At 45.8% G+C, this 12,202-nt stretch overlaps 1 protein-coding gene across 4 annotated transcripts in view; it reads left to right on the plus strand.

Annotated features, from left to right (window-relative positions):
• Positions 1–12,202, plus strand: part of TMEM131 (transmembrane protein 131) — a 168,115-nt gene that overhangs the window by 59,895 nt on the left and 96,018 nt on the right. For all 4 annotated transcript variants that reach the window (XM_075916531.2, XM_075916529.2, XM_075916530.2 and 1 more), the window contains exon 4: positions 11,921–11,989. In XM_075916531.2, the coding sequence (XP_075772646.1) occupies positions 11,921–11,989 (69 nt within the window). The remainder of the gene's footprint in view (positions 1–11,920; positions 11,990–12,202) is intronic.

Here is a 12,202-nt window from a genome sequence, read left to right on the forward strand (position 1 = left end):
GCCCTCCTGCCCATTTTTCATGCCTTTCTGCCTCCTTCTCCAAGGCCCCTGCATCTTGCTCCCAATGGAGAGGAGTGGGCATGCGTGAGGGGGGGGGGCATGAGCAGCAGGTAACTTGAGGGCAAAGGTTGTGGGTAGGGCATTGGGAGGGAGGTGGTCAGGCTGGGGTGGGGCTTTGGGGAGAGGGGGAGGGGATTTCCAGCTTTCTTGACCAATTCCCTAAATGCAGGAGTCATGTGCTGCCCATGGACCAGATGGTATTCACCCAAGAGTATTAATGGAACTAAAATATGAAGTTGCAGAACTACTAACTGTGGCATATAACCTATCACTTAAATTTACTTCAGTACCAGGTGACTGGAGGATATGCCAATTTTTGAAAGGCGGCTTCAGAGGCAATCTAGCAATTACAGGCTCTTAAAGCCTATCTGCAGTACCAGGCAAATTACTTGAAACTAATAAATAACAGAATTATCAGACACCTAGATGAACATGATTTGATGGGAAGTGTCAACATGACTTTTGAAAAGGGAAATCATGCCTCACCAATCTACTAGAATTCTTCTAGGGTTAGCATATATGTGGACAAGACTGATCCAGTATATATAGTGTACTTAGACTTTTAGAAAGCCTTTGACAAGGTCTCTCACCAAAGGCTATTAAGCAAAGTAGGCAGTCCTGGGTTATGAGGGAAGGTCCTCTCATGAATCAATAATTGGTTAAAAGATAGGAAACAGAGGGTAGGAATAAATAGTCAGTTTTCAAAATGAAGAGCTGTAAACAGAGATGCCTCTAGGGATCTGTAAGAGCAGGGCTGTTAAATGATCTGGGAAAAGGGGTAAACGGTGAGGTGATAAAATTTACAGATGATACAAATGTACTAAAATAGCTTAAGTCCAAAGCAGACTGCAAAGAATTAACAAAGGTTCTAAAAAAAGTGGATGATTTTGCAATAAAATGGCAGATTGCATTTATCAACATTAAATTTGAAGTAATGCACACTGGAAAACACAATTCCAGCTATACGTGTAAAGTGGGTTTTAAATTAGTTGTTACCAGTCAAGAAAGAGATCATAGAATAGTCTTCATGTGTGGGTCTCTGAAAACATCTGTTCTGTATGTTGCAGCAGTCAAAAATGCCAACAATATTAGGAACCATTAGGAAAGGGATAGATAATAAAACAATAAATATAATACCAATATATAAATAAGTGGTGTGCCCCCACTTTGTATATTGCAGGGGTGAGTAATAATTTTTTTTTTTTTTTTTGCTAGGGCCACTTCATAAATTTTTGAAGTGACCCTGGGCTGCACTGGAAGGGGCAGGGCCTCAAGCGGAAGGGGCAGGCCAGGATACTTCTCTGCTTCCTCACCCACAGACTATCATTGGTCTGGGGGTGGGGGGAGCACGTGCTCCCCCTTCTGCCCCCAGGCCAATCTGGGCTTGGGGATGAGGGAATGCGCAAAGTGTGTCCAGTTCTGGGCGCCACATTTCAAGAAAGATGTGGAGAAATTGGAAAGGGTACAGAGAAGAGCGACAAGAATGATTAAAGGTTTAGAGAACATGACCTATGAAGCCAGGCTTCATGAACTGGGCTTGTTTAGTTTGGAAAAAAGAAGATTAAGGGGGGACATGATAGCGGTTTTCAAATACCTAAAAGGGTGTCACAAGGAGGAAGGAGAAAATTTGTTCCTCTTGGTTTCTGAGGACAGGACAAGGAGTAATGGGCTTAAAGTGCAGCAGGGGAGGTTTAGATTGGACATTAGGAAAAAATTCCTAACTGTCAGGGTGGTCAAACATTGGAATAAATTGCCAAGGGAGGTGGTGGAATCTCCCTCTCTGGAGATATTTAAGAACAGGTTAGATAGACATCTGTCAGGGATGGTGTAGGTGGAGCTTGGTCCTGCCTTGAGGGCGGGGGGCTGGACTCGATGACCTCTCGAGGTCCCTTCCAGTCCTATGATTCTATGATTCTATAAGTCTCCCCCTGCCTTGCCAGGAGCTAAGCGCCGCATGCTCCTTGCAGGGCAGGGGCAGGACAGAGGAAACTTTGCACACTTTTCCCCTGTCCCCAGACCCAAAGCCTCCTCTCCCCCTCCCAGGCCAATCAGGGCTTGGGGGCAGGGGGAGTGTGCGAAATTTCCTCTGCCTTGCAAGAAGCACGTGGCGCTTAGAAGTGCCACATGCTCCTGGCAGGTCAGGAGGAGACTTTGAGCGCTCCCCTACCCCCCCAAGCCCTGATTGGCCTGGGGATGGGAGAGCAGCAGGCCTCCGTGGGCTGGATCTAGCCTGCAGAGGCCCTTTTGCCCACCCCTGGTCTAAGTCATACTGGTTGATGGTACCAATCAACTCCTTCCTGCATAGCATTCCATCTCATATTTGCTTGGCCTCCCAGTAGAGATTACTAGGTTAGATAATTACTTGTCCCCCCTGCTTTTTTTATTAATTTTCTGGGAGATGAGGGGGAAGCATAGTCCCTGACTTGGGAGGAGAATGGGAGACTCTGGTAGAGGGAGGGGGGAGTTGAGGGGCATGCAACCTTAGGCAGCAGGGTAAATATTGGGTGGTTGCAATAAAACAGGGATTTGAGAGTGGCACACAAGGAAGGAGCTTATGTGGTGCCATGGAGGAATGCAATGGAGGAATCCAGCATGTGATATGAACTTGACCTACAGGAGCTTTGAAGTATGGCCCCCCCCCCCCCCACATCAGTGTTTCTCAACCAGTGGTACGAGTATCCTATGGGGTACTTGATAGAAGTCTGGGAGGTATGTCAATATGACTGAAATTTGAAGAAAACTGAATTTTTTGTGTTTTACAGCGCTTCATTATTTTTGTACTTTTTACACCAAAAATTTCATTGCCCGCCTGACTATGATTAAGTTGTTTAAACAAATGTGTTTCAATGGTAGAAAAAAATGTGTGTCTGAAGGCTGTAGGTACTGGGGATACTTAATAATTTTTTTAAAAGGGTACTTTATAAGGAGAAATTGAGAAACACTGCCCTACATTACCTGAGGATACTGCATTTCATATTAAAACTTAATGTTAGGCATGAACATTTGATAATTATCTTGTGTTCTGAAATGCTCTTAATATTGTGATGATAGAAATAAATGTAGTGAACCTGTATTACACTTCCTTGTGCTGGGGGAAGCAATATGGCACTGCTAGGATGATGTTGAACAGAGGTGGGCAAAAGCTTCTCACCAGGCTGGATCTGGCCCACCTTGGGCTTTGATTCAGCCTGCAGGGTGATTACAGGCCCCTCCCCCTAATAGGTGTGTGCTGGGGGGTTGGAGGGAAAGAAGCTCAGCCCTGCCTCTCTACCTTCCGCGCAGCCTCTGGAGAGGAGGCAGCACTGGGGCTGAGGCTTCATCAAAGTAAGGCTGGCCCCAGAGACTCTGCTACCACGGCCTAGGGCCAAGGCTGGAAGCACCCCTGCCACAGCACCTCCAGGCCCGGCCCATGGCCACGGCAGTAGAACCTCTGGGGCAGTGGGGCCTTCCTCTGGGGCATTGGGAACAGCATGGCTGCAGCCGTTGCTGCAAGGGGGCACAAAGCCAGGTAAGGTTCCCCCAATCCTGTCATTTCCCTCCCCCTCAGACCCTGCACCCCCAGTTTGCTCCAATACTCTCCCTTGTTCTTGTACCCTCTCTCCTGACCACACACTGCACCATCTCTTGTTCCTACATCCTCCACCTGGCCAGACACCCTACTCCCAGCCAGGGCCGGACTAAGGGGTGGGCTAGCTGGGCAGCTGCCCAGGGTGCCAATCTATAGGGGGCAGGCTGCACGCCAGCGGCCGTGGCCACACAGCACATGTGCTGTGCGCCCCGGGGCACCAAAATGCACCTGGGCCCAAGGCACCAAAATGGCTCAGGCCAGCCATGCTCCCAGCCTGCTTGTACACCTCAGCTCCCTCCCAGATCCTGCACTACATCCCTATCCTACTTGCTGGCAGCCCTGTCTCACGCACTATAGCCCTCATTTTTATCCCTACCCCAGAGCCTAAGGAGATCCATAAAATCCACTAACTCCAGAACCTTGGAAAAGTAAATCTGGTCTGTGGGAAGCCCAGAACCTCAGTTTCCCCCTTCCCATGAGGCTGGGGCACCAGAGGAATGAGAGGTCTCAGTTGGGGCCACATCAGTGAGCATTGGGAGGTTTTGACGAAGTTTTTTGCTTCTCACTTGTGTTGGTCCTAACTTTTTTTTTTTTTTTTGTCAGTGACCCCTCCCATAAATAAAGAAAACATTGAAAACTTTTTGGACATAGTTTATCAAACTTCATTTTAAATAACATGAGAAAGTTAAAACGCTTCATCTGTTTCATAATTCAAATTAAACCATTCTTACTAGCTGCAGCTGGTTCAGAAAATAAGGTCACCATACCCAGCAGGGTAGTGCGAGGCTCCGCCCCTTCCACCAGAGGACTCACCCCTTCCAGGTAGGCCCGCAGCCACTTCCGAATTTTATGAAGTGCCCCCCCCCCCTTCCAAAATTATTGCTCACCTCAGGTAGTGAAGCTGCTGTGCTAATTTGCTTTGTAGTGATTTTGATGTTGGGTATCTGTCAAAATGTTGCTACCTAGTTAAGACCCACTGCATGAAAATTTGATTTTAGCTTGTCTTTCTATGTAAAATATTAGATTATCTTTTTTAGTGCTCCCTCTTTGAATGCCTCTTTTGCTTGCTTATTGTCACCTGCAACAAATTAAATCTTCTGTTCTAATCTTTTTCAGGCCATGAATGGCTGCTCCTACTACATATCTCTGTTTATCCCTATTCCACTCAACACTCTATACCTAAAAACATCCAGTATCCTTCCACAGTGCCCCTTCTTGTATGCTCTCCCTTGTGGGTAGAATGGTTCATCTCTGATCATGTTCCAGATTATGACCTTCTCCTTCAGATATATACATTCTTGAGACCTTCTAGTGGTAATCTGGCAAGATTTTTGTGCAAACCTGAGGTTTGTGAAATTGCCTATTATATTGTCTGAACTAGACTGTAAATTCCTTGGGGCAGGGATTGTGTAATTTTTTTTCTGTAATGTTTGTGAAGTCAATGTTCTCATACAATACAATTAGACGTTAGTTCCTTTTTTAGTAGGGTCCAGCAATTGCAATAAGATTGGACAATCAGTACTATTGAGTTAATATGTTGCTAATTAGTGCTCACCAGCTTGTTTTTTAATTTTAAAAGTGAAGTTAAATGTCCTCAATGTGTCCTTGCAAATCAAATCCCTAACTTTACAGGCAGAGATCCAAGAATTGAAAAACTGGTATCTAGCCAGTTAGATCAGCTGATTACCTAATGCCTTTAGTAAACTAGTTGTGGACTATTTGCCTATTCTGTGTGATTAAGCAAACCGTTTACAGCAGAATGTATAACTAAACTGTTCCCTTGTGTAGTCACCTTTAAAAGGATGCACATTTTTGTTACTACTACTCCTTGTGTTTTGAAATCAGAAGAAAAAATCTCATTGATACATTCACAAACGTTGGATTGAATCATCAAATTTAAGCACTTAAATTTTGAAAATTTGCGTAAAATAAAATTGTTTCTCCCATCCTTCACTTCCCTACTTTTATCAGAAGTAGATCTGTGAAATACAAGTACCATAATATGGACCTCTGTCCTATCCACTCACAGTGGAATAACAAATGATTTTAAACCAGTTTTTAAAAGCAACATTTAAAAAAATTTAAATCAGATTTTTTTTACATCCTTTTAAAATGGGAAGAAAGAGAGGTCATAAATTGTTTAAGTGGCTGTTTTGTACTTAGACTTCTAACTACTCAAAATTAACATAAAATATTAAATTCTACTAGGAAATTTTATGCTTACAATCCTCATATGTACTGAAGAAATGCATAGGGAAAACAGAACTCCGGTTTGCATTTCCCCATTTCAGTTTCCTCAGCGCTCTTAAGATTCTTTGGGATTAAATCAGGGTCCTCAGTGCAGTCCATGGCCTCACCCCCCTGCACATAGACAGTCTCTCTCAGGAGTAAAAGTAACTTAAAATTTCTCACAGGTACTGTCCTATTGCAACCCGGGTCCATGCCAGTTTTTTTTTTTAAATAGCTCCCTGCCGGCTTTTGCTTAGGGATTTTAAATATCAGTTAATGGAATAGTCGATTAACCTCTTAATTTCTTCAGTTACTTGACTATTCTGTAGTCCCCAAGGATGGGGCTGACAGCCAGTGTCCTCCTCTCAAGGAGCCCCCTGCCACTCTGCGCTGCTGCCCTTGTATCAGAGGCAGCATTGCAGGGTGCCAGGAAGGAGCTGGTCCACAAGGGGAGCCAGTTTAAAAGCCAGCTCCCCGTGTGGACTGACTGCCTGTCGCCTAGTATTACTGCCTCTGATAAAGAGGCCACAGTGCAGGGTGACAGCAGCCTCTGTGTAAGGGGGGGAAGAAGGGAGTCTGAGCTCCTGGACCTGGTGCAAGCTGGAACTGAGCTAAGCTGACTGCTCTCCTGGCTCCTAACACACTTTAAATGCAGAGTTCAGCAGGGGTAGGTCCTGGACCTGGCGCAACCCAGGCTGCTGGCCAGCTTGCTAAAAAATATGTACTGGTGAGGGGGTGTGTGAATGTATATAGTCTATAGCATTAACCGATATGCTTTTGCTTATCTATTGATTGACTATACTATTACATCCCTACTTTTGCTGCAGCTCAGCCATCTCTTGCGCACCCACTTACTTTCACTTCTGGTCTCTCTCTGTTCTTTGCACTTGGCTTCCTTTCTTCATCCTTGGCTGGTCCCTCAGTTAAACAAAACCGAATCCCTCTGTTGTGAAAGCATGGCTCTCTGATCCTCTGTCCTGCCCAACCCGTTTCTCTCATTTCTTCTCACCTGCCCAGTCTGTATAGTTTTAAAGGTTAGCAAAAACTCTTAAGTTTTTTTTATTTCCTGTTTGGAGATTTCTCCACTTTCTAAGCACCATCCCTGCAGATTGACTTGGCTGAATTGTTTCAGAGGGGTAGCTGAGTTAGCCTGTCACAGGAAAAACTTAAACAACAAATGGTCTGGTAGCACTAACAAAACATATAGATGGGTTTCCCAGTTCAAGCAACCCTCCTTAACGTACCTTTTGAGTAGTCAGAGTGTGGTTTAAGGGTAATTACTTTTCATTGTCCCTCATCTGGAAAATGGATGACAGGTGGTTCTGACAGAACATGGCTAATAAGCTATACACTGAGGCATGAAATGATAAAGCAGTTTCATAACATCAGTCTGAATTCGTATATTTTACATAGGTAAATTCTCCAGACTGTCATGGGGGCTTAAATTGCACCTTTCCTGTGTATGCACAAATTCAGGTCTGCTTAGAGAAGTTTCTTATACACAGCTGAATATCTCTGATGTTAGAATTTAGTCCTATATCTGTCTCCTAAACAGATCCAAACTTAATTGATCTTTTCAGTATTGTGGTTCAGTTTTTTGTTAAATCTCTTGAGCATGAATGGAAATGTACAAAATCAAAGTACAGGCAGTCCCCGGGTTACGTACAAAATAGGGACTGTAGGTTTGTTCTTAAGTTGAATCTGTATGTAAGTCGGAACTGGCGTCCAGATTCAGCCGCTGCTGAAACTGACCGCCAGTTCTGACTTACATACAGATTCAACTTAAGAACTCCAAGTCAGCTGCTGCTGAAACTGATCAGCAGCTGATTCCAGGAAGCCCGGGGCAGAGCAACTCTGCCTCGGGCTTCCTGTAGTCAGCGCTGGTCAGTTTCAGCAACGGCTGACTTGGGGACGTCTGGGGCAGAGCAGCTGGGGTGCTGCTGGGTTGCTCCAGTAGCACCGCTCCTCGGCGCTACTGGACCAACCCAGCAGCACCCCAGCTGCTCTGCCCCAGGAGTCCTGATTCAGCCACTGCTGAAACTGACCAGCAGCGGCTGAATCAGGTCGCCTGGGGCAGAGCAGTTGGGGTGATGCCGGGTTGGTCCAGTAGTGCCCAGAGCGGTGCTGCGGGACCAACTGGCAGCGCCCCAGCTGCTCTGCCCCAGGGTCCACAACAAAAGCCTGGTCTGCTGGGGGGGGGGGCACACTAGCTGCGCCCCCCCCAGCAGACCAGGGACACAGGGAGCAAAGCGGCAGCGGGGGGTGCCTCGCCTCTGAGGCTTTGCTCTGGCCGGACCGCTTTGCTCCCGGTGCCCCTGGTTTGCTGGAGACGGTCCCCAGCAGACCAGGGGCACCGGGAGCAAACCCGCAGCCGCGGCGGGGTCCCCGCGCTTCTGAGAGAAGCTGCTCCTGGTGCCCCTGGTCTGCTGGGGACCGTCTCCAGAAGACCAGGGACACCGCGAGCAAACCCGCAGCAGCGGGGGGGGGGGGTCCCCCGCTTCTGAGGCTTTGCTCTGGCAAAGCCTCAGAAGTGCGGGAACCCACCGCTGCTGTGGGTTTGCTCCCGATGCCCCTGGTCTGCTGAAGACGGTCTCCAGCAGACCAGGGGCACCGGGAGCAGCTTTTCTCGCCCTGGAGCTCGAGGTGGCTGACCGCTGCCTGTGAGCTCCGGGGCGAGAGAGCCCCGTTCGTAAGTGCGGATCCGACATAAGTCGGGGACTGCCTGTAACAGAATCTGCATTATAGCATCTTTGTGACCCAGCATTTCTCAAACTGTGGGTCCCGACCCCCCGGTGGGGTCATGAGCAACTGAGAGGGTAGTTGCAGCAATGGAGAGGGGGGTCGCAGTATCACAAGTTTGAGAACCCCTGCTGTGACCCCTTAATTGCTGAATTCTAAAGCAGCTATGAATATGCCCAACCAGTCTGTCCTGACCATCTGTAATTGGCTTAGTTACATGGAAGAGCCTCACTAATTTTCTCACATGGCCATTCCTCTCTTCTAATTTCAGCACTGAGCTGTTAAATCTTTGCTGTCAACTCATCCCGCTAAGATTTCATTGGTTTTACAAACATATTAATGGATTGGTCATGGCCAAGGTATTCATTTGTCTGTTACTTTGATTTTGTAATTGGTTCCCCCAAGAACACTTGGGAGGGAACTTGGGCATGTGTCCTTAAACTTGATCAGCACTTAGCTTTTCTGTGACGTACAATTAGAGAGACTTAGGTTCACATTATGTGCACAATTTCTTTTCAGATTACTGTCACGATTACCAGGCTAGTTGCACTCCTGGCCCTCTTCTGGTCTATCAACCTGCACTCCCTCAGGTGCTGTGGAACTTCACCTATTTTAGGATACAAATCCACAGTTTTCCCATTCATAAACCAGGTCCTGAGCTGCTTCCTGCCTGCCCGCCCCCTCCCCCCCGCCACCAGGCAGAGCCCGTGGGTTGGACCTAGGCCTTGGCTTGTTTGGATCCTGCCCCTGAGGCTTGAGGCTCTCTCCCTCCCCCTCTCCCCCCCAGTGCTGCTAGTCCCTAACAGGGGGAGAAAGTGACTCCCCACACTACCACTACACCTTTCTCTCCCCTGGCTGGGGAAATGGCAGCACAGCAAAGTGCTGCCTGGAGGCTTTTCCCTTGCCACTCCAATTGCTCTTAATCATGGCTAATATGAGCAGTTGAGGGCAATGCCTGGGAGAGGTGAGGGACACAGAAGAACCATGTGTGTCTTCCGAGAGCTGTTCCAAGAAAGCGCTGCTCCTCCATTGACCAGACCTCGCACAACCACCCTGCCTCTGCGCACTCCCTCCTGCCCGGACCCTGCACCCGCACTCTGCTCCTGTACCCTACCTCCGATAGCCCTCCCACCCCCAACCCATTCCTGCATTGTCCCTCCAACCCAGACGCCATGCCCCAAGCCCGCTTCCCAGCAGCCCTCTCCCACACTGAAACACTTATTTTTGGTCCCATCCCAGAGTATTAGCCCAGGCAGCTCTGGTGTGCAAGATGAAAATGAGAGGGAGTGTCTTTCGGGGGCTTTATCAGTGAGGAATGTAGTTTTTTGTTGGGGTTTTTTTTGTTTTGTGTTTCACTTTTTTGTGCAGTTCTCAACTGATTTTTCTGTGACCCTTGACCCAAAAAAAGGTTCCCTACTCCTGTCAACTGATGCAAGGCTCCCTTCGAGCTTCAGCCTATCTGTTTGTGCCACAGTTAGTTAACTCCATAGTGAGAGCCTCGGCAACCCATGTCAGCTGACCAAAAGCCAGTTTTGATTGTTTAATTGCCATTTTCAAGGGGCCACTGACAGAGCCAGTCTTATTTTTTTTAAACCATCTGGCAACCCTGCGGGAGAGCCGGGCGGTCGCCCAAGGCCGCCAGTTGGTTAGGACTGGTCCTGAGTGTCACATACCCTATACTTCAACTGTGCTTGCCCAGTAGGAGCGACAGAGTTTGGCACCTGTGGTGCTTCCCTTTGGAAGTCTGTGACCAGTAGTATTGTGGCAAAACTGCTTTTTTAAAATCAGTGTGAACAGAGCATTCAGAAAGAATTTTAAAACAAGTCTTTACACGCCTGTATTGATTAGAGGCTGCTTATCTTCCAATGGACATTTTTCACCCACTCTTTGTATGTAGTAGGTTTCTAGCAGGTCAGGCTTGTGTATCAGATATGGACTACAGAGCTTCCATTCAGAGATACACCTGAGAAGTATTCCAGAAGATCCTTTAAAGTACTGCCAGGTAGGATTTGAGGTTAGCTGAAGTTAAGGTACAGTAAAACCTCAAAGTTATGAACACCAGTTACTAAGTGAGTAGTTAACCACACACCTCATTTAAAACCAGAAGTATGCCATCAGTCAGCAGAAGCACCAAGAAAAAAAATTCAAATACTGTGCTAAATGTGAACTACTTTGTCAAATCTTTTTTTTTAATGTAAATAAACTGTTTTTGTGCTTACTTCATTTAAATTAAGATGGTTAAACACAGCATTTTTCTTCTACATAGTAAAGTTTCAAAGCTTTCTTAGATTCAAATGTAAACTTTTAAAAGAAATAATTGCATTTTAATAGTGCAGTTATGTGTTATGAGGTTGTACTATGTGTTGTACACAGTGCCACTTAGTGGCTGAAGATTATAATGTGGTTTAGCATTCCAGTAGTTATCTGGGCAGTCCTTACTACTTCAGACACCCCCAGCAACTGAACAATGCCCCTCTCCTCTTGAGAGGATTCTTCCTTTAAAACCAGTCACAGTCCTTTTGATGTACTGGCTCCCAGGCCTTTGCCCATTTTGCTAAGAGGTAGCTAATCTTGAGCCATTTTCCTCCTTCCTGCTTGTTTTCCTTACAGCTCCCTTTTAAACTAAACCAATTTGCTTCTACACTGAAGCAATGACCAGATTAGCATACAGTACTCATAAATTATAGAGCAACTCCAATTCAGTCACATCTACTTCGTTCAAAGTGAAGTAAACTATTTTAGAGCCAGAAAACCAAGTTCAGTTTCACACTGAAATCTATTACTCTTCTTGTTCCTCTTTGTAATGTGGTTTTGGTTCTGTAAGAGACTGATCGTGTGCGTGAAATACTGTCATATGTTCTAATAGGAGGACATTGATATATTTCCCTAATATTGCATCTTGGTATTTTGTTTGTATTGAAATGTATATAATTGTGGAGGGAAAAATTAAAATTTTAGCTTAAACAATGTCCATTTAAGATGTATACTCTTAACATAACATAATCCTGCTTAAGTCTCTGCATTTGATAGACTGCATTCAAAATAGTTCTCAGAGCTGTACACTTAAAACTCACATCCATTGAGTTTATTCATACATTTATGCACTGAAGAGCTACACAGTAACAACATGAGTAAATGAAATATGACCTTTACTGGTTAGACCTATTTCTAGTCTATTTCTTAGGTTCTTCCTTCATCGGAAGTACTTGTAACCTATTAGCCTTCTGAAATTACTTGCTAGGAAAGGAAGACATAAGATGTGTGAAGAGAGAATGTGTTTATTGTTGCTACTTCTGTTACAGAGCCTTATTTTTTCCCCCACAGTGTATCCCTGTACCGGGGGAATTGCAGACCTATCCGGTTTGAACCACCAATGCTGGATTTCCATGAACAGTAAGTTGGGGAGCTTTTTATTTCTGTTCTAGTTAGAAGACAAATACAGAAATTAGCATAAATAACATATACTTGATTGGCAGAACTTTAAATGTCTATCCATAATTGCAACTGGTTTTGCTATACTCATCACCATGGGATCTCGACCATCTTTGACTCCTAAAACTAGGCTCTTAACTTGTTTTTACAGTTGGTCTAACATGTGGAGGAATA

Source organism: Pelodiscus sinensis, chromosome 1 (genome assembly GCF_052426305.1).
Source record: "Pelodiscus sinensis isolate ZL-2025 chromosome 1, ASM5242630v1, whole genome shotgun sequence".
Lineage (NCBI taxonomy): Eukaryota > Metazoa > Chordata > Testudines > Trionychidae > Pelodiscus > Pelodiscus sinensis.